Source organism: Hippopotamus amphibius, chromosome 12 (genome assembly GCF_030028045.1).
Source record: "Hippopotamus amphibius kiboko isolate mHipAmp2 chromosome 12, mHipAmp2.hap2, whole genome shotgun sequence".
Lineage (NCBI taxonomy): Eukaryota > Metazoa > Chordata > Mammalia > Artiodactyla > Hippopotamidae > Hippopotamus > Hippopotamus amphibius.
The window spans coordinates 90,234,091-90,256,636 of NC_080197.1; the positions used below are offsets into that span (position 1 = coordinate 90,234,091).

Here is a 22,546-nt window from a genome sequence, read left to right on the forward strand (position 1 = left end):
CTAGATGGTGACTGAGATGCATTCAAAGATAAACCTGTACTTGCTGTTGTTACTATTCTTAGCTTTGGCTTCATGATCCAAGTGCCTGGAAAGTGGCTCCCTGAGCCTGATCCTCCCTATGTTGCATGTTATGAAGCATTTTGGTGGTGTTAATTCTTTCATGCCCAATTAATGAATTAAAGCAGTAATTTTCTGTGTTACTGCTGGTTGAGATACTGGTAGATTCTGCCTTGGCAGATCTTCCTTTATCAACAGTTTACTGTGTTGCCTCTTTAAGTCATGCAATCTAGTTACAAATAGCAAAAGCTTCTTGAAGACTGCTGCCATGTCTTAAGATTTATTTTTTTTCTTCCTTCAGTGACTTGCAAAGCACCTGCCATTGATAGGCATTCTATAAATACCTGCTGATTTGGCAATTTATTAACAATTTTCCTTTTTCTCTTCCATTTTCTTTTTTTTTTTTTTGTATTGGGTAATGGAACCTTTGGGAACATCCTTATTTGAAGTTTTCAGGAGTTTACTTCCTTTTCATGTTTTTACATAGAACATAGACAAATAGGTGATTCGTGTTTATTTATCTAATTTAAATAAAATTTTAATGATTTATTTTGTGTTCTGTTTGCAGAACGGAGTGTTCTGAACATAACGCCAAGTAGAAGAGCCTCAAGCTGAAGGTACAGTATCTTGTTTACACTGAAGGAGCTTGTGTGTGGACAAGAAAGCGCTGACAGCTCAAATGGATCCCATGGAACTGAGCAATGTCAACATTGAACCTGACGATGAGAGCATCAGTGGAGAAAGTATTCGAGATAGCTACACCGGGATGGGAACTTTAGAAAAGGCAGCCATGAGCAGGTATGGGGTTAAAATGACCAGGTTCCATGAAAAATAAGAGAAGTTTATGGACATGCAAAACAAGGTTTTTAATTGGGAAGAAATGGATTTATTACCTATTTGAAAGATAGCAATGACTTTGATGTTAACACATCAACTCTCTGATTCTAAAATACATATTAGTATATCATAATTGTATGTCATTCCTTTGTGTGATTAATTTAGAATTGAAGTTATAGTGTTCTTGTCCCTATTAATAACATAGAATAATTTAAATTATATTAGCCTATCACTTCTCTTACCTTTTGGACTATTCTCTCAGACTCCTCTTCCTCTGACTGTAAGGGTTGCTCCATTTCCAGAGTTCTGCAGAGATTCTTCTCCAGCTAAAAGTGTCCTATGAGCAAGCTCATTCACAACCATCCTGGCTTCACCCACTGAACATATGCCATAGCTTCAGCTTGTTAGACTTCTCAACTGAGCTTCAGATCATACATCCAACTGTTTACTATACATCTCTACTGGATAACTCATGTGTCTGAACTGCCTCATTGATAAAGTCAAATGCGTAATGTCTAATATTCAACTCCTGTCATCCCCTTCAAAATTTTCTCCTCCTTCATCAATTCCATGTTGGTGACGGTCATCACTCTCATTCAGCAACTTAATCAAAGGACCTTTGGTGTCAACTTTGACTCATCCCTTCCCCCAAACTGCATGTCCACTGTTTGACTATATGCAGTTGGTTATACCTCATTTGTGTTTCAAATCCATCCACTTGTCTGTATCCAGTCTATTGCCATCTTACTTTAGGCCCTCCTCATCTGTCACCTATCTACTAGAACAGCCCTGATTCGTCTCCCTGTCTTACATTTTGCTCTCTTCCAACTAGCCCTCCACATCCCTTGCAAGAGTAATCTCTTACAATTGCAAATTGACTCATGTTCCATTCCAGGGTAAACCCTTTCAGTGGTTCCCCATCAGCTACAAGAGAAAGATTAGGCTACACATTGCTTGGCGTATAAGGCCTTTCATGATCTGGCCCTTATCTAGCTTTCCTGTCCATCTCTTGCCCTGTTCCCTGTTTATGTGCTCTTTTCTAGCCTTGTTGAGCCACTCAGAGCTCCTGTTCCTTCATCCACTCTGCTCTGCCTGCCTGGAATGCCCTTTTTTAGTATTAGCCACTACCTTCCCCTTTTTCTCTGTTAACCGCACTCATCTTTCAAGACTCAACTCAATGTCAGGTCTCCTATGAAGCCTTCTCCCAGTTAGAAGTGACCACCTCCTGCTTTGTGCACCCTCTCCCTATCCAGATGTTCATGATGCCACTACAGCAGGTTAATGCCACTGCCTGGTACATACCAGCTGCATAACAGTTATTTGATAAGTTTATTAATTTCTCACAAAATATTATATAACACAAATTACTTATGACTTAAGATATTCAGAAGTGAATTTTTGACCAAATCTGGGTCTGAGGCAGAGAATATTATCCTCAAACCAGGACGTCTTATTTCATTCACAACATCCAGGAAAGGTGTCGGGGGGGAAGCGCTATTATTCCTCCAAGAAGCCAGCGTAGTAAACGTTAGTGTTATTTTACAAGAGAGGCCGTGGAGATGTCAACATGATGCTTTCTAAGTTGGGTGACTCTTGAGGAGCCACAATGTGGTAGAACCAGGGTTTTGGAATCTTCAGAGGAGTCGCCTGACTTTGTAGAAGACATTTATCTTCTTTGAGCTTCTGTGGAAAATGCAGAATGGCAAACCAACACCTACTTTGCTGAGGATTAAAACCTTTGAGATAGATGATACTCAGTCAGTAAATTATTTTTTCTCCTCCACTTCATCATCCTCAGGAAATTGATTATATCTGAGGGCTCTTTTTTTTCTGAGAAGGTTGCACACAGACATGAGCTCTGTGTAGGTGGCAGAGCTGAAAGGGACATGGTCCTAAGAACAGTCCTACAGTCATTCAATTTGTTCCTCTGAAAGCCATCATGGAAAGAGAAAGAATGCTTTCTTTAGCTTCAGACAATGTGTTCTGGAACACTTACAGTGACCTAGCTTATAACTCCTGACTCAAGTGGGTTGTTATTTTGCAACTGTATAATCCCTTTAAAAAGATGGGTTTTGTTTATGTTTGGTTTGGATTGATCTCTTAAATGTAAATTTTGGGAGAAGTTCAGCATAATACATTTATTTGGAATCATTATACTTACGTTTTCAATATGTGCTGGGTTTGGTATTAAGTAAGCGTTGAAGACACTGGGGACATTTCTCTTATATTTTATATGATCTTGGCATGTTTTATGACAACTCATCTCATGCCAAAATAAGAACATGCAAATGCCTCAAAGGAGAAAGTCTATTTACTTTCACATTTAAAAATTTTTAAATTACTCCAGACTAAAGGATTCTAGCTTATTGATAAAGGTAAAAAATAGAATATTGGACCTTCCAGAGTTTAAATCTGGACGACATTTTTGTTTTTATAATCGTTAGGCCCATTTTGGGCTTCATTTCTTTTTTTTGGTAGCTCTTTTAAATTTATTCTTATTAGTACTTATTTTTTTAATATTTATTTGGCTGTGCCGGGTCTTAGTTGTGGCGTGTGGGATCTTCATTGCTGCATGCAGGATCTTCATGAGGCACACGGGATGTTTTAGTTTCAGCACGCAGAACTGTTAGTTATGGCATGCAAACACCTAGTTGTGGCATGTGGGACCTAGTTCCCTGACCAGGGATCAAACCCCAACCCCCTGCATTGGGAGCACGGAGTCTAAGCCACTGGACTGCCAGGCAAGTCTGGGGCTTTATTTCATCTTGCTGTTCCCGTTTCCAACCATGAACATGATGTACCAGTCTCCACATAGCAAGTGTATTAACTACAGACTGTTAAAATAAAGCACAAAAGGGAGGGGGGGAGTGCAGAGATGGGAGAAGGCAGCATCTGAGGGCATTATGCGTCTTTTGAGAAACAGAAGAAAAATGACAGGAAATGTTCCTAACTTGTACAGCATGTTGTTCAAGAAAACCCACTTCTTGGGTTTTAGAAAAGTATATAAAACTTTGTGATTTTGTTTGCTGGTTCTATCTACGCTTTATATTGTTCTCTATTCTCAAAAAGTAACCTTATTATCCCTCTTTCTCATAAGATATTTTCAGGATTATCTTCTGTTATAAAAGATAGTTTGTACAAATCTATAATAATAATTTTCCCCTTTTTTGTTTCTAAGAATTATTTTAATAAAACACTCTTCAATCATTTTATCTTACTCTCTCATGTAAGAAATGCCCTCAAAACTGCAATCTGTCTAATTATAAAACACTTTTAAGAATCATGCATATTTGAGCATTTCCTATAACACAAAGAAAGCCCGTGTGATATTTTACAGCATCAAAATGCAGTGGTGGCAGCTGGACTCACTAGTCAGTTCTCTGGAAATGTGGCTGGTACTAGATCTGTACCCTCAAAACCTCTGGCCTAGAGTTCCAGTTCCCAACCAGTACTGTCATGGGATGTGCAGCTTCCAGCCTGTACCAAATAGACCACAGTCACAATGTTCCATCAATAGCGACATCTTAAAGTCCTGCGCTTTAATCCTGCATCTTAAATCCTCCCAACTCTTCTACTAATTCATTGGGTTTCTTTAGAGTTTTTCTCCTACTAATTGACTGGGTTTCTTTAATGTTTTTCTTAGTTTCATTCATTGTCTAACAATCTGACTACATTTTCAAAGTAATTAAAATACACACATACACACACATACAACCAAACACAACACAGAGCTACCTCTGAACTTCTTTCCAGCAAGGGATATTTTTATAAAAAGGTGGAGCCAAAAAAGAGGAAAATGCCAGCTACAGGGCCCTGCCCAGGACTGCAAGGCGCTGTGGGAGATCATAGACCTGGGATCTGGTGGGTCTGGGCATGCTACCTCAATTTTCTGAGCCATAGTTGCTGCATATTTAGAGCAGAGTCATGGAAGTTTCTTGCACAAGGACATTTGAGCATCCAGTGATACAGGATCACAGTGCCAAGGCACTTAATAAATATTTCTTGAATTACCAAGATCCTCTGATCATGGTGTGTTAGCAGTTGAGAAAACTCAGTCACTAATCTGTTCCCTTTCTTTGGGAGGGCTTGAAACGGCATAGTCAATGTGGGAAGGAGAAATGTGGCTTAAAAAAATCCCAACTAAAAAAAGTTTTCTTCCTTCATAACTTCCTCCCTCCCTCCCAAAGTATATTCATAAATGGGGCTCAGTCATTGGTCTGGAAGGAACACTAGTACGAAGAGGAGAAGAAGAAAAAAAGGTTTGAGTGTCTTATTCCTCCTCCCCTAATTCAGTGACTTAGATCACCTGAAACATAACTGTAATTCAAAACTCTAATCCAAAAACATTTACTAGATGTTTTTACTGTCTTCTTTTCCTGTTTGTGTCTCTGTGTGTTCAGTCAATTTGCTAATGAAGATGCTGAAAGTCAGAAGTTCCTGACAAATGGATTTTTGGGGGAAAAGAAGCTGGCAGATTATGACGATGAACATGTAAGTGACTCTCGGCTTTCAGGCAGTAAACAGGACTTGAGGGTGTCTGATCTACCTGGGTCTCTGTGGGAAAACAATGTGACTGAAATTTTCCAAGCCTTGATCAGCACATTCTGTGTTTATTCAGGCCCTTACTGGAATAAGGGCTTGTTTTTCCTCTTCGCCATATGGCTGCATAAATCATTTATGAAATTTGTTTTCTGGAGAAATCTCTCTAACCCAAATGTAATCTGTAATCATACAAGCTTTCCCTTTTTCATGTTACTCTACCGGTATTTTTCTATTTTTTCCTGAGACCCCTGCTGAAACCAAGCACTATATTCCATTGAAAATGACATGCTTTTATTGAAGTTGAGTCATGGCTTTTACATCACTGCGATGTTATCTTAATCTTCAATATTGGATGGTAGTCTCCTCCAGTAAAGGTAATGTGGGATAAGAATAATCCAAAAAAAAAAAAAAAAAAAAAAGCTCAACCTTTGGCAAATATTTGCTTATCAAGCATCCCTTTTCTTCAAGCATCCTGGAACCACCTCCTTTGGAATGTCTTCATTCAACCTGAGTAATGCCATCATGGGCAGTGGAATCCTGGGCCTGTCCTATGCCATGGCCAACACAGGGATCATCCTTTTCATGTAAGTGAATGGACATAGCTACATTGGTTCAAAGCCTGTGCATACCTGGTGCTCTTTCAATTAATAATCTGAAATTTGATCTTTGTGAATAGGAATAATCTGAAAAAATATTAGCATAGTCTCTTCCTTTTCAATAATGGCAACAAGAAATACTCAGAGCCGTCTAATCATGGTACTTATTCAACCAGCCGTCCCTAACCAAACAGCAGAAAGTGTATGTGCTTGACCCCCACAGTATGCTGGAGTAGCCCTACCAGTACATAGAAACCATTTTACAAAGTAATTCATTGTCAAGTAATTTGGTGTTTCATAGTTAAAAATATCTTTCCCAGGAGTGAATCTGACTTTATCACACTCTTAGGAAAAAGATTCCATCCCAAACCAGACATGCAGAGTCCTGTATGCCTTGGCCCCACCTCATGCCCCCTATATGCCAGATACACTGGGCACAGTGGCCTTCTCCTCATCCCATGAAGGTGCCATTCCCTCTCACCACAGGGCCTTTGCACGTGATCTTGGAACCTTCTTCCCTTTCCTCTTCATCTAGTTAACTTCTCATAACTCAGCTCAGCCTCACCTCAGTTATGCCTTCCCCCAATCTCCATGACTGGGACAAACCACCTTATTATACACTCACCACAGTGTTAATATTTTAGTGCAGTTGTCTGGTTCATTTGGTTAATGTCTCTTTCCCTTCCTAGACTATCATCTCCAGAGGGTCGAGCCCATGTCTGTTTTCACTCATAGCACGTCTGTATCCCCAAGACCTAGTAACCGTACCTGGCATGGGGAAGTTTTACAGAGTGGCCAGAGTTTATTCCTAAACCAATGCACTTTATCCAGACTTGGTCAAATGCTGCCTAGTGGTACAGCAGCGTCACAGAGCTGACCTGGAGGATAGACACCGCATTATCTGTGACAGACAGTCGCAGACATTTGTGCATTACGTACAGCCTGGTATTTTAAAAGACACAGTTGGCAGCAAGTGAAATGCTTCAGAAGAATGAAGTCTAATGTTAGTCAGGCATCAGTACGAATGCAGATCACAATCCCTGATGCAATGCTGGAATCTTAAATAACTGTCTAAGAATGCAACATGCATATTATAAATATATGCTATTTGTGTTCTGAACATCACTTATGATTAGGTAATCACCCAGCTATTTGAGGATTAAGGATCAGGCTGGACTATAAATATTAATAGTGTGTCAGTGCTTTGATTGAACTGTTAAGTATCATATTTTTAGCTGAATGGGTTTTTATATCAACTTTACTTTTCTAAGCCATGTTACTAGATATCATGGGATGTGTTTTGTGTGTCCAAGTAGCCCAAACTGGACTTCAGCAATCTCCCTTAATTCCCAACAACTGACACAGAATTTCATTGGTGTTACTTTTAGTATTTTCTGCCAAAGCAGGGCTATGTATACAATACAGGGTATGCTCATTATTTTTCCAAGGAACAAAATTATATAATCTGAATTACATAATTCTTTAAAAACAGGTCAATTTATAAGGTATTGGGGAAAATATTTGAATAAGACATTGGTTAAACAGTTGTGGTGAATATATTTTTGTGAAAAATAATGGCACAATAGAGCTAGAATAGTTATAACATATGTAACTCGTGGTCTAAATCTGCATTTGCAACATTGGCTTCCCCCGGAATTACCAAAGAATTAGATACATTCTAGGAAGAATGTCTAGTGTGCTCTCATCACATTAAACAAAGAATAAGATTTTTTTTTAAATTTCAGGTAAAGTTTAGTATTGCACCTTAATTTATTATATAGACGCTTCTACCTACATTCTTTATTTTTGCTGTCCAATTCTTGTTTTTGGAGAAGCATTAATCACTGTATACATAAAGAAACCATATATGCTTGTGGACGTGTGGAGAGTCCTGAACCAGAAATGATTTGTTCTGAATACAACGGATGTTTCCCTGCACCTTAGACTTACCTTTCTCTGTTTTCTCTATTACACAGGCAATTGCCAGCCCCTCTGGTTCACACATCTGATCACTGTCATCTAATACGCAGACTCAGTAGTATCGGAGCTCAGAATTTTCCTTGGCTTCTATATGTCTAGATTTTAGATCAATGTTTAGTCATGTCACTGAATAGCCCTTTAATTATAAATATTCATGGGAAAATCATGCAACTATGGTGTACATATACTCATAGGCTGCGTATTTGCTAATTTTGCTGTGCCTTTACCATCTGAGCTATAAACCAGATTCTATTATTGGGTAACACTAAAAAAGGCGTGTTAGGGACTTCCAGCAGCATGTTTTGGCCCATAAAATAAAGCCAATTCCATTTCTGGGACATTAAAGGACATTCGCGGAGTTCTGAAAAGAATTTTTCATCTTCCCCCCAAATCCACAGACCCTTGGAAAGTTAATGATTGAAAAGACCAGTGTAATAAGGTATTGTAACATCTAATATTATTATGTCTTAATTTTTAGAGAAACTTAATTTTCTCCTCTCTGTTCCCTTCACAGAATCATGTTGCTTGCCGTGGCAATCCTCTCTCTCTATTCAGTTCATCTTTTATTAAAGACCGCCAAGGAAGGAGGTATGCTACTCCTTAGACCTAAGACATGGTATTTTGATTCTCCTTCAAGGGTACTTCGGTCTCTAGCTCCATACCTGTAGGATGATGCTAGTCAATTCTACATTTCCTTTTCTTCTAACCCCAGTCACATGGTATCTCTCCATGTTTTTAGTTATCTGGGCAAGGGAAACAAATGAAAGTCAACCTGCTCAGGTTCAAGCCAAATAGACAAAAAGACTTTTGGTGGATGATAGAAATAACAGTTCTGACATGCTGCATGAAGTCAAGATGAATGAAGGCATCACTTCTTGTTTGGAGAACATTTACCATATTTTGTAATGGCTTTTGAGATTGCGTATTTGGGGGTTGTAATTTCTATATCATGTTTATTTACATGTTTGAGGCTCCAGTGTAGAATTACATTATAGAAATATTTTAGTCATTAAAACAGTTTTTTTTTAACAAGATTCTTTTAATCTTTGATTATAGGATCTTTAATTTATGAAAAATTAGGTGAAAAGGCATTTGGATGGCCTGGAAAAATTGGAGCTTTTATTTCCATTACAATGCAGAACATTGGAGGTAAGAGGATCTAGCTTTCAACAAACCATTTAAACTTTCTAAAAGATGTTCAAGAAATAAGAAAACTCAATGGCAGTGAACAAGCACTTTAAATACAGAAAAAAAGCTGCTTTATCATTTTTAAATTTAAAACATAAAGTTTCCTACATAGATTTGCTATCCCTCTTTAATTAAAAACAGCGATATTTAAGAAATGAAATACTATATAAAACCCTACCAAATAAATTCTAGAGTTAAAATATAGACTAAAACCTTTCTTGATTTCAAATGCTGTGATGGCTTTACTTATTACCTTAAAAAATTAAAGCATTAGTGCTTATATCTGTCATTGCCCAAACAGTTGATGTGTCACATGTATGATTGAGTTTATTTCATAAAAGGGAAAATTCAGTATCTGAGGCACAAAGCCAAATTTTGGGGTCCTTGAGACACAGCCTGCACAGAGCCAGCCCACTGGAGAGTGTCCCTAGAAGTTGTGCTAAAGCAAATATCTGAGTAGGCATTGGGAGCACTATAAAACACAGATTTCTTGGTTCTACAGATTCTTATAGTTCCTACTGAAGGATCAGTTCCAGAGGAGAGCCTAGCAGTAATGTATTTTTAATAGTGTTCTAGGTGATATGTATCCCTACCAGCTTCACTGGTCCTATCATGTCTTTGAGCCTCAAAAGGCATCTTGACCCATGTTTCAGACGTCCTACTGGTTATGTCCCCTTGCACAACCCAGACTGTATCACCACATAGTGGCACTTATTTCCTCACCTCCTACTCAGTCCCCAGAGCTGTTATTCTATACTTCTGTTCTTTCATCTCAGTGAATAATACCAGCAGCATCCAGTTTCCTAAGCCAGAAATCTGGGTGTCAGCCTAAAACTTTTCCCTCTCTCCCTAACCCTAACCATCCAATCAAATATCAGCTCTTACCCATTCTTTCTCTTGTTTATCTTTTGAATCTCTCCTCTCCTTCTAGTCTCACCACCACATTTCAGGTGATTACTATTTCTGCTCAGACTGTTGCAATAGCATTCTACCTGGTCCTCCTGTCTTGAGTTTCCCCTCTTCCATCTGTGATTCATCCTCCAAATTAACTTTCCCAAATTCAGATCTACTCTTGCTTCTCACAGGTATAAAGTTCTTCAGCATGCCTTCATTATTTTCAAGGGAAATTTTAACTTTTTAGTCTGACATATAAAGGGCTTCATTATCTTCCCTTTGCCTACCTCTCTCATACCTTTCCTACAAACCCCCATATCTATCTGTCTGTCTACCTATCTATCTACCTACCTACCTATCTATCTATTCCCTATGTGTCCTGTGTCATTCCATAGCTAACTATATGCAGTTCCCCTGCTTTTATAATCCTCCAACCCTACCACACACACATTCTCTGGCTCTCCCTCTCTGTTTGCTTCATGACCCATCATTCTCTAGGCGATTAGGTACCAGCTCTTCTGGGCTCCCTTAGCTTTGTTTGTATATATCTGGTATGTTACTGTTTTTTAAAAGCTGTGAGTAGAGAATAGACTTTTGGAGCCTGGTGCACCTCAATTTGAGTTTATTTCTGTCACTATCTATGACCTTGGGAAAATCACTTTACACCTCTGAGTCCAATTTTGCCATCTATGCAAATGAGAGTAATATTTCATCCTCACAAGGTCATAATAATATGAGTTCAGTACATGCCTTCTTCCTCCCCAGTTCTTGGATTTAGTATCCATGCCTCTGGAGCCGTCCTGCTTGTTTTTAAATGGCACTTTAATAATTATAAGACAAGTACAGGCTAATTGTGAAAAACTAAAACATTACATAAATATGTAAATTACAAAGAAATGTTTATATAAATCATCCATAGAAAAAAACCATTCCAGGTTTTCCTCCGTGTCAAATTTAACAAATATATTGTTACTGTTAAAATAAGATCATCTTATAATACTGACTTACAGCTTGCTTTTTTATTTAACAATATGCCTTGAATGTATTTGCATCTTACTCTTTTTAATGGCTTTTGAGTTTTCCATTGTATAAATGCACTATAATTGGTTTACTGAATCCCTTGATAATAGTTTTGGATTGTTTCCAGTTTTTTACTATTGCAAACAATGCTGCAATAAATAAACTTGCACAGAGGTCTTGCAAGGAGGTCATTCTTTTTGATTAATAAAATTGCTGGAATTATCTAAGATTTCTAGAATGCAGCAATTTCTTTACTAACCTTTATTCAACTATCCCTGCTCCTGATAATGGATAGTTGGTAAGCAGATAAGTAAAATCCAGTCATATCATAATGATTTATTTTTATGTCTTTCATATTTTTGTATAGTAAGACTACAATTCTGGGTAGAATTTGGCAGTAATGCTGGAATTGTTTCATTCATTTTGCTGGCATTGAGCCCCAAGCATATGAATCCCCCATTCCCCACCAAATAAATTGCTTTATATTTGGTTCAAATTTTCAGCCTTATCAAGGTTTTAAATATCAGGCATTTCATAGGATCCCTTCATAGGTGATCTAACATACTTGTCTGGACCACTGAACTAACTGGACATACACATACTTGGGCCTGAGCCCAAAAGGCTGAGTGACAACAGCATTGTCTATTGTTCCAAGTGCAGCAACTATTATGCTTCTAAACAATGGAATAAACTACAACATGATCTCTCAGTCAAGTCTGCCCGCCCCAACACACACACACAGTGTGGCTTTAAGGGAGTAAGATGAAATTTCATACACCATCCCTGAGAATCTCTCACTTTGGTTATTCTATGTAATGAGTGGTTATTGTGGCCTAAAAGAAATCACTTGTAGTTTTGTGTTTAGCAGCTCCACATTTAGAATGTTTTTCTCAATCCCCTGAAAAATTAACACTGACCACGGATGTTTCAACATTAGCAGAATAATGTTGACATTACCCAGACAGGTCTGGATCATTGTGAATTTTCGAAGACCAAACACATTAACAGTGGTGACGTCACTGAAAGTCAGCGATTAATAGCTCTAAAATTGAATCGTACCTCAGTGAACCAGTTAATCAGAAATATCTCCTCTGTTTACCCTCTGTAAGATTTAGCTTTAGCCAAGGTCTTTGTAAAGATTAACCAAATCATGTTTACAGAAGACACATCAGGTATGGTAAAAATCATTTCATTTCACAAGAGAGAAGAAACACTGGCCTGAAATCAGGGATCTTATATTTTGGATGTGGTCTGTCATTTTCAAGCTGTGTGATCTTGGACATGTCATTTAAGCTCTCAAAATCTTTCTGTCCTCAGCTGTGGAATGAAGATGATAAGATGCACCTTGCATGTTTAGTTACATGCAGAACTAAACAATGTGGAGAATTGCTATGACCCTTATTACTTTTTTTTGAGATTAAGGAAATAGTTCTAAACTATTACTAGTTCAATTTGCAACTTAGATATCTGCTTTAAACTTCTGTTAGCAAAAATTCACCAGAAGGATGTAGCACAGGCTTAAACCTTGCAAAACGAAACTTAGTTTTATTTTCAATTGAGTCTTTTGACCATGTGTGAAATCACAAATTAGTATTATTTTCCACTGAGTGGATAGACTTGGGAAAGGGATGTTGCCTAAATCCCTACACTTGTAGGGAAAATTATATGTTATACGTATGTATACATAAATGGTTTTCCAGGGAGAGGGTTTACAGATTTTTATCGATCAGATTTTCAGAAGAGTACGCAATCACACATATATCATTCATCAATATGCTCAAGAAAGTTTGCCACTTTATATGATTCCTTATTTAGACAAAGGATATAGAAAAAAAACTTCATTGACAAAGGTTTAGAGAAGCTATTCTCTCTTGTACTTTTTAAAAAAATTAGTCCAGTATGACTCTAGTTTGGAGAATCAGTGGTCTGAGATTTTGTGTGCCCCTTAGGGATATTACAGAGGACTAAACTGGTGCCCACCCTGGGAGGGCAGAGTGATATGTACCCTACCCAGCTCCACCCTGCAATTCTGCCCCCTCTCTTGTGGTCCATGCCTTTGGTTTCCAGACCCCTGCCCGATTTCTAGATAATAAAACAGGCACACTCAGTAAGGCCATGATGACCTATAACCATTGAGGGAAAAGCTTTGAAACAGCAGCCACACTGAAAATCTCAGAGCTGGATTTAACACAGAATCAGCTTTGATACTGTTAGCAAAGGTCCATAAGGAAGAGCCAAAGGGCTGAATGTCTATTTATGAGAAGAACTTGGAAACAATACAGAATACGTAGTGGGTGACTTTTCTTTCGGTTCGGGAATTACTGAGAAGGAGGGGTGTCCCAAAAGCCTGGACTTCTCACAACTTGCCTGTGACTTTGGTGCCATGCACACCACTAAGCTGTCACATTTTCCATTTTAGCCATGTCAAGCTACCTCTTTATTATTAAATACGAACTACCTGAAGTAATCAGAGCATTCATGGGACTTGAAGAAAATACTGGGTATGTCTTCTGTTCTCTCTGTAACATCAAGAGACTCGTGCTACTTGGTCTTTTCTGATCCTAATATTCTGGTCTCTCTTTTCTAGAGAATGGTATGTCAATGGCAACTACCTCGTCATATTTGTGTCTGTTGGAGTCATTCTTCCACTTTCTCTTCTTAAAAATTTAGGTAAAGTCATTTTCCGTTTTTATTTTCATTTCATATTCTAAGAGGTAAGCTGATTGTGGATGCCATATTCACCTTGCAGAATTTCTCTGCTAACTCCTAGGTTACCTTGGTTATACCAGTGGATTTTCTCTTACCTGCATGGTGTTTTTTCTTAGTGTGGTAAGTGATTTTTGACATGATCCTTGTAACTTGGTAGGCATGTGATGCTTTCAGTGCCTGAATTGGTGTCCTCATTTTTGTTCAAGCACATCATTAGCATGAAATAGGTCTTGCCTTACAAGCAATTTTCTTGTATTCTAATTTGGAATGAGAAAAGAACAGTCATGAGTTTAAAAATAGTTGAGTTAGAATGTCAAGACATTGCTAATAGTATGTTCTAGGCACACTGGATGTATGTTTGGACAAAAGGAACACTTCAAGCAGAAATGTGACAATAAGCCAGTATTTAGAAAGGTGGAGGAAGAAGAAGCTAAGAGTCCCAGAAGACAAATGAGTAGGCTATAGGAATAGCCATATGTACATAAATAAGCCATTTTCTCTTACTCATTTTACCCATGAAGAGAAGGTGACCACAGCTGAATTAAAGAAAGAAATCCTCTCCCCACCCCACCTCCACTCCCCTCCAAAAGGAGGACTTTCTGCTAGTATCATGAATGCCAGCATTTATATAGCATTTCCCCAAAGGGGCAAAGGAGGAGGGGGGGATTTCCCAATGACCCATATTTTCATTAGTTTGAAGAAATGAAAGAGATGCAATATAGCAAGAAAATGACCATCTTTCTCATGGAAGAGTATGCATGAAGTCTGGAACAGATTCATGCAAAATACTGTCTTGTTGACTCCAAGGGGGCGAGTTGCCAACCATAGTTCCAATTCCTCACTTCAAACTGAGGCTGAGGGAGTTTCCATTGTCCATTAGTCTAAAGGGAATCCTCAGCAGATTTCCCGCACTTCTACCCCAGAAACCACCCTTATGGATTTTTGTTTCATTATTTTCCTCGAGAGGTTGACCTGTTGTTATTTTTGTTGTTGTTGTTAATGACTGGGTCTAGGTGATTTACAAGAAGTTCCAGATACCCTGCCCTCTGCCTGTTCTGGATCACAATGTTGGGAATCTGACACTCAACAATACAGTTCCAGTGCACGTGATGATGTTACCCAACAACTCTGAGAGCAGAGGTGTGAACTTCATGATGGACTACACCCACCAGAATCCCGCAGGGCTGGATGAGAACCAGGCCAAGGGCTCGCTTCACGGCAGTGGAGTAGAGTATGAAGTGCACAGTGATGACAAGTGTCAGCCCAAATACTTTGTATTCAACTCCCGGGTAAGGGAGAGGGTGCTGGGCCTCTAAGAGTTTTTATTTCACAAACTGAGATGGCCTGGGGTAGCCCTCTGTGTTGGAATGCTAAACCTGCGGTGTTGTCTTTGTTTTTCAGACGGCCTATGCAATTCCCATCCTAGCCTTTGCTTTTGTATGCCACCCCGAGGTCCTTCCCATCTACAGTGAACTTAAAGAGTAAGGCAGCCATCATTTTAGCATTCTAATTTGCTTTGAAAATGTACTCATATGTTCAACGGTGCTTTATACAGGAGCATAGTTTACAGCTTTGTCTTTACAGAAAGTTTATGCTATAACCACTCATCAGCAATGTGCTTTTACCACAAAGGTGTGAATCAGCCCCCTCACTGCTCCCTTTTCTCCTGTTCCTTCCCCCAATGATCCAGGGGTGGTGTTCAGCACAGGGGGAGGAGGAGCCAATATCTGTGAGGATTTTGGCAGGCGTGGGGAATTTGAATTTGAATATTGGTGGGAAGAAATGATGTCACTGGAACTGGAAATGACCCACACCCATGAAGGCCAAAAATTATGATTAGGGTGGCCTGGCTAAGCCACTGATGTCACCTGTGGTCAGTCTTTAACCCTTGCCTAGAAGACATTCTGCCACTGGGATGTGCCCTAATCTGGCCTTCATTGTTTTATCTGTACAATGGAGCTACTGGCTAGACAGTCTTCTTTCTTCTAGTTGATATTCTATGATTCCTTAATGCTCTTTTCTCTTTGAGGTTGTTGACATGCACTTGGGGATGAGCCCACTATAGCAGCTTCTTCCTTTACCCTGAGGGGTGGGTGTCATATACTTATTCTCATCTTCTTTACCCAGACATCAATAACCTTAGTCTTTGTTCTCACTAAAAAGCAATAACTTGTCCTATAAATAATAAAGAGGTAAATATTCTGATTTACCTCTTAAAAATTTTTAGAACACTTTCAATTATTTTTATGTCTTTGATTTATTTGGAAAATCCCATGTAGCATTTACTCTACACTTGATCTTAACCAAAAGACAGAGAAGTGATAGCAATTACTCTAGAGGCCTGATGATAGCATAAGCAGTTAGGTGCCTCTAGAATGGTTTCCAGAAGCTGTCCAGATAATAATATCAGGCTTTCAGGTAGTCTGGACTCCTGGAAGTAGTATTTTGTTGATTCTAGTAGATTCTTGTCCTCAAATCTATCTCATTGTGAAATATGAAGGCTTTCTACATTAGGAGCCAGTTGGACCTTTGTATTAATTACATTCTTAAATACTCAGTAGACAAGTACACGTATCAACACAAAATAAACTGGTCCTTTTCTAGGAAAATAGTCATTTCTAAGACTAAAGAAGTAACATCTAAAAAAAATGGAAGCAAATCCTTCATAATTCCCTAAGGCAAATTTAAATAAGCTAAGTTTCTGCACTAGAAATGTGGTTTTATAATGAGTAACAGGCACGCATTCTTTTATTATTTTTTAGATTTTAATCATAAAAAGTGATATTTTCATTGGTTCAAAAAAACCAAAGCTCAGTGTTTTTCTTTTCAGTCGGTCCCAGAGGAAGATGCAAACAGTATCGAATATTTCCATCACAGGGATGCTCGTCATGTACCTGCTTGCTGCCCTCTTTGGTTACCTAACCTTTTATGGTAGGTCACTCTGTCAAAGTCATTCTCTTTGTGCAAATCCTAGTTGGACTGATCATTGACCTGGGTAGGTATAATTCTTTTAATTACTCTCAATAAACAGCATGATCTATAGATACAGATGCTCAAGGAACATGCTATTTTAGCCCTGTCATTTGACCTCAGAAAATGGAAACCGACCCGAGCTGCCTAACAGGTTACAATAATTTGTGAATTCACACATATTTTATAAAAACCATGCCTCTAATTGAATTATTTTCCTTAAAGGATAGAGACTATTTTTTTGGCTTGACTCCCTAAGCCATCTAAAGCTACACACTGTGCGAGTGAATCAAACTGCATGTTGTAAAGCTCTTTTGGTGGAATAACTACCCAGCAAATGGCAGAAAAAGTATTAAGTCCTTGAGCTGGAACCTGCTTCTTGTTTACCAGTCAAGTCAAATCTGGGGGCTTGGAGCATTAGACAAATGTTCTGGCTGATCTCATTCTATTCTGTTATACGGAATGGTTTTCTAAGAAAAGAGGGCATGACAGAAGTCCTTTCAATCTGGGGACATACTATCAAAAACCAATATAACGATGGCCACATTTGATTATGCCAAAAACATTTCCTCTGTGGCATCTTAACAGAACACACAAGGATCAGGATCTCTCTTCTCTTCAATGAAGCATGGCCCTACAGACAAATTTCAGGGAATCAAGCAGTAACACAAATCAGTGTTATCAACACAGGAATATATTTTTAAAATAAACCTCTCTAAACTTTTGCAACTTTTTTTCTGACTGACTTGGTAAATGAAATTGATTGCAAGACCAACTGGGTAGGAAGAGACTGGAGGGGGCACCCTTTGCTAGCTTTTTTTTTTTTTTTTTTTCTTTTTGACTTACACTTGGCTTTTAACCAAGTGCTCATTTAGGTTGAACATTCACTCTTTGCTGGTTGTGAATTAATGAAAATCGGGTCAATGCCTTTGAAGGTATTTTTAATCACCTTTGTCTGATTTTGAGGGGAGTAGTGGGGAAATCAGAGCACATCTGATTCTATAAGTATTTCTTTGTCATTTGGGCCTAGAATTCTGAATGAAGTGTGTTTTCCAGGAGTGCAGCATCTTAATCGTAGAGCAGTATTCATTGGACGCTATGATGACCCTATAACAATCATACTAATTCATCTTTGCATTGTTACTTAATCTAATAAGTTTTGGCTCAATGAGATAAACAAAAACTTGAAAAAGCCCAAAAGTGTGTCTATCAGTGTCATGATGGAGTCATAATTGTTGAGCTTGAAAAAGTGTTAGAGATCATTTGTCTTAGGGTTTCCATACTGGGTTTGGAGAAGCTGCCTTGGGGCTCACCGGGCAGGTGAGGGTGGAAGGAGATGGCAAGATGTGAAGGACAGGCTGATAAGCCTTGGCCCTTTCATCCCTTTCAACCAGAGGACCTCAGCCTGTCCTCTGTTTTATGATACTTCTGTATAGCAGAGAAAGATTTATCAATGCAGAGAAGAGCCTTAGCAATTTTATATTAGCTCCTACAACTTTACAAGCTTCAGGACCACTTTGTTCATTTAAACAAAGGTCACACAGCTATTAAGCTAAGAGATAGGATAAAAACAGAGGTGTCTGGTTTCTGAGACCTGGGTTGTTTCTACTCTACTGTGTTCCTTCTATAAAACATTGTTTTAGGTAAGCAGTGCCAATTTGACTATACCAAGTGGACTTGTTCTCCTCTTCCTCTTTGCAGGAGAAGTTGAAGATGAATTGCTTCATGCTTACAGCAAAGTGTACACATTTGACACCCCTCTCCTCATGGTTCGCCTGGCCGTCCTTGTGGCAGTAACACTAACTGTGCCCATAGTGCTGTTCCCTGTAAGTACATGGCTTTGGTAAAAGACTCCTGCTTGACCCCATAGATTAGTACATATGTTTTGACTTGATGTTGATTTAACTATAATGCAATGCCCAAGAACGTTATTTTTTTATATAGCATTTTGAACCCACTTAAAATTGACTATGCAATATGTAGATAGAGCAAGTATGTTTAATTAATTAATTAATTTACTTATTTAAAAATTTTTGGCTGCACTGCATGGCCTGTGGGATTTTAGTTCCCTGACCAAGGATCGAACCCTCACCCTCTGCAGTGAAAGTGCACAGTCCTAACCACTGGACTGCCAGGGAGTTCCCTAGAGAGAGTATTTTTAAATGTTAAATACTTTTTTAATGTAGGGGGGAACTCACGAAATTTATTTCTGTGTATTTATTTGTTTTACAGCTGTATTGAGATTGAAATTTATTTTTAAACTCAAATTCAAAAGAGCAGATCTTGAGCTTCTCTCTTGTGGATTAGTAGAAATGAGTAGGAATTCATATAACTTCTGAAATTTGAAAGCCAAAACCACATTCACTTTCAAATCATATTGCATTTTCATCACAGTTCTGAAGGTATCTCACTGTGTCCCCCCAGTTTTTTGTGCTACCTAAACAGTCAAAAGTCACCTTATTTAATCTGATTTCTTGAAGGCTAATGAGAAGGGGATTCATGTTAAGTAAATCACACACTAGAACAAAATTTCTTGAAAAAATAGTCATATTATCCATCATATATCTCTTCTTCTACTGCCCCCAAGACTGACACACACTCTTTTGCCAAACTCGTACTGGGATGGTCCCTTCACGGCATCTGTCGTTGGCACCAGTTGTTTTGGGATCACAGAGCAGGGCCGGTCGTGGAGACTTGGGCTGCATGAGTTAAAATCACCACCTATGGATAAACACAAGTCTGCACCATCCTGCCAACTCCTTTCCTTTCATAAACACTGAATTTACCATTCATTTTAGGGGAAAAATCAGTGACACAGTAGCCAGCACTGTCCTGTACAGAATGCTCCATACAGGGCCAAGCAGATGAGGACTACTCATGTAATGACACTGCGGTCACTTTAAATGCAGCTTGTGTGCCGAAGTATTTTTTGGCACATTCCTTTTTCATGAGTGCATGAAATCAGATCCTTATTACTACAGTGGCTAAGAGTTTGCTTTTAAATAATGTCTTGCCTCTCATATATCTGAAAGTATTTCAAACATCATGCACACAGCTTTAGCCTAAAATCAGCTCCATTGGGGGGACAAGGCAGAAGACAGCTGTAGACAGAAAGGGTACCACAGGGTAAAATTTCCAAGCAAACAGCATCACCAAGCAAAGAATATCTGGAACTCTTTGTTTTGCGTGTTAAGATATTATTCATTAAATTTTGGCTCACAGTGGGCACTCGTATCATTGTTGAATCAAAGCATTTTATAAAAGAAATCTGTTACGTGCTTCTGTATTGCTTTATTCATAAGCCCCAAACATAGTGCTTTCAAGCCGTGGTCTCGGGAGGTTAACGGACTTGGCTGTGGTTACTCAGCTAGGTGGTAACAGTTGAACTAATGCATTGCTCACAGCATGACACCGATGGCTTCAGTCATGATCACGGGGAGTGAAAGTCAGCCTTTCATTTAGTGATGATCATTTCACTTCGACATTAACAGTCCAGGTCGTCCGTAGACATTCTTCCCATGTGACAGATGAGGCACTGGCATAAATCTGGCCATCAGGAATGGCAACACATTTCCCATTAGATGTAACTTCCATAGCAGTTTGGAAACATTTTCCATCTGATGCCCAGTAAAACCAAAATTAGCCATTAGAACCAAATTTCAGAAAAATAACTGCTATCCTTCATTATGCATTTTCACTCAATATCAGTTGTGAATATAAATATAAGCATAGAAATACGGCCGATGTTGCTATGAACTGGAATAGAACAGTGACGCACAGGTATTTCCTACACTCTTGTCTTATGTAATCCTACAAAGTGAAGCGTGGTTCACTTCTAAACAACAGAATGGATTTTTTTTTTTTTAAGAGTTCGGAACTAAGGCTCCCACTTTCTACTCAGCCTCCACATTTCTGACTTCCCACTGAGTCCCCGCTTTAGAACACAGCACCTCCTAACAGGCTCCTGTTCAGAATGCTGTCTCTGGAAATACCAGATGTTTTCTCTAGAACTGCATGGAACTTTGCTAGAATCATTCACGGGGCTGTTGCTGGGGACGTCCCCACGCACAGCATCCCACCCACGTTCCCAGGTTCTCATGAGGTTGTGTCAGTAGAGAAAAGGGCACTGAGATAAGCGGGGCAGATGGCATGGCTTTGTGGGTGATAAGTCAGTCTATTACCCACAGGTAAAGGGAGCTGCTGGGGACCTCATGATCCTAGCTCACCCCTCAAGGCAGCGTCTGAACATGGGAAGACTGGCAAGTTTCCTTCCATTCTTTGCCCACCACCTACCACCACCCGCAGCCTCCCATCTCCGTATTTGCCCTGTTGCCCGTTTTAGGAATGCACTGGCAGCTCTACATGCCTTCGGTTCTGTTTGGGATTTTGTTATTCCTTAGTCATTCTGAAGCGCAAGAGTTCACCGTTCACTTCAACCACCATTCCTACAAACTTTCTATACTGTTACATCATGAAGCCAAACCTTAGCCTTTCTGGGAGCCATGAGACCCTAGGAAACTGTATTTATTTACATTCAGAGGCTCTGTACATAGAGGTTTTCCTCTAATTCAGCTTATAGAATTAAAGGCATTATCTCAACAAAAGACTAAAGGGCACATACGTGTGACCCCTGCCTGAAAATAACCTGTATTCTGATTATTTATGCTGCAAGTTTATCACTTTCAGACAAATAAATCCTTAAGCACTATGTATGAACCATAGAAAGCTTATTTTAAGCTTAAGTTTGGGCAACATTGAATAGGCCATAATGTAGAATTTATAAGGTGCTGGGGTAAACAAAATCAAACCATTTGTTTTCCTCAGTCTGCTTTTCAAAGTGAGTTTCATAATTTTCACTCATCCAAATTTTAAAATCCGTTACAAATAAACCATTTCCGGAGACTATTTGGCCTTGCCATTCTGGAAATGAAATTGCCTTTTAAACCTAAACAGATGGCTTTAATTTTTGGTGGACTGGTATGAAGAGAATGTCACATCAGACACTGCAAGCAATTCAGCTCAAAGTTTTTGTCATTCATATGTGTGTTTCAAAATATATTTTACATTTTCCCTCCTTTAAGTGAATTCCCATCTCCACACCATTAAGAGACTTCAGAAGCAAAACTTTAAAGTGAAAAATCAATCCCAGCATTTCTAAAAGTGGGAAGTCCTAGCTTAACTGAAGTGTTCACTTATTGAAAAGCCAATAAACCAATTCCACTAAGTCCAAAAGTGTCCTCTAAAAAGATCCCAAAGATAAGAATATTTCCAATGTTGTTAAGCTGTTCAAGCATAAATGGCATTCCCTCCCTCTATCCACAAGAATCTTTTTATCCAGTTACATCAGGGTAACTTGAGCAGCTGCTACAACTGGAGCCTCCCTTGACCCTTCCCCTACTTATTTCAGCTGCTGAAATAGGGCTGCAATCTGTCAAGGATCCTGAAGGGAGAGAAAAGTTTCCTTCTGTTCAATTTAAGTCAACATTTATCGAGTGCCTCCTGCGTGCAAGACACTAAGGTAGAAACTCTAAGGAGTGTTAAGATTATTAGGTCTTGTTCTTTGCCTTTTGTGCATTTATAATCTATACTTGTGGGGAGGGAAAAAGGGAAAAAGAGAAAGGAGTAAACACAAAATGTATCATATTTTTAAAAATATCAGGTGGCAAAAATATTAAATCAAATGTAAAACTAAGAAACACCATGTGTGTAAAAATCCTGTTCACAATCACAGGCAAATAAATTCAGTGCTTGCC

The 22,546-nt window shown here is 38.8% G+C and overlaps 1 protein-coding gene across 6 annotated transcripts in view; it reads left to right on the plus strand.

The window, feature by feature from the left end:
- Window positions 1–22,546, plus strand: part of SLC38A4 (solute carrier family 38 member 4) — a 66,167-nt gene that overhangs the window by 37,982 nt on the left and 5,639 nt on the right. For 5 of the 6 annotated variants that reach the window (XM_057702998.1, XM_057703001.1, XM_057703002.1 and 2 more), the window contains 12 exons: window positions 626–855; window positions 5,295–5,385; window positions 5,905–6,020; window positions 8,527–8,600; window positions 9,069–9,161; window positions 13,534–13,615; window positions 13,702–13,784; window positions 13,885–13,943; window positions 14,837–15,112; window positions 15,225–15,304; window positions 16,654–16,754; window positions 18,495–18,619. In XM_057702998.1, coding sequence (XP_057558981.1) covers window positions 737–855; window positions 5,295–5,385; window positions 5,905–6,020; window positions 8,527–8,600; window positions 9,069–9,161; window positions 13,534–13,615; window positions 13,702–13,784; window positions 13,885–13,943; window positions 14,837–15,112; window positions 15,225–15,304; window positions 16,654–16,754; window positions 18,495–18,619 — 1,299 coding nt within the window. In that variant the 5' untranslated portion in view covers window positions 626–736. Of the gene's footprint in view, window positions 1–625; window positions 856–5,294; window positions 5,386–5,680; window positions 6,021–8,526; window positions 8,601–9,068; window positions 9,162–13,533; window positions 13,616–13,701; window positions 13,785–13,884; window positions 13,944–14,836; window positions 15,113–15,224; window positions 15,305–16,653; window positions 16,755–18,494; window positions 18,620–22,546 lie in introns of those variants that run through there. The other variant, XM_057703003.1, reaches the window with a different exon arrangement.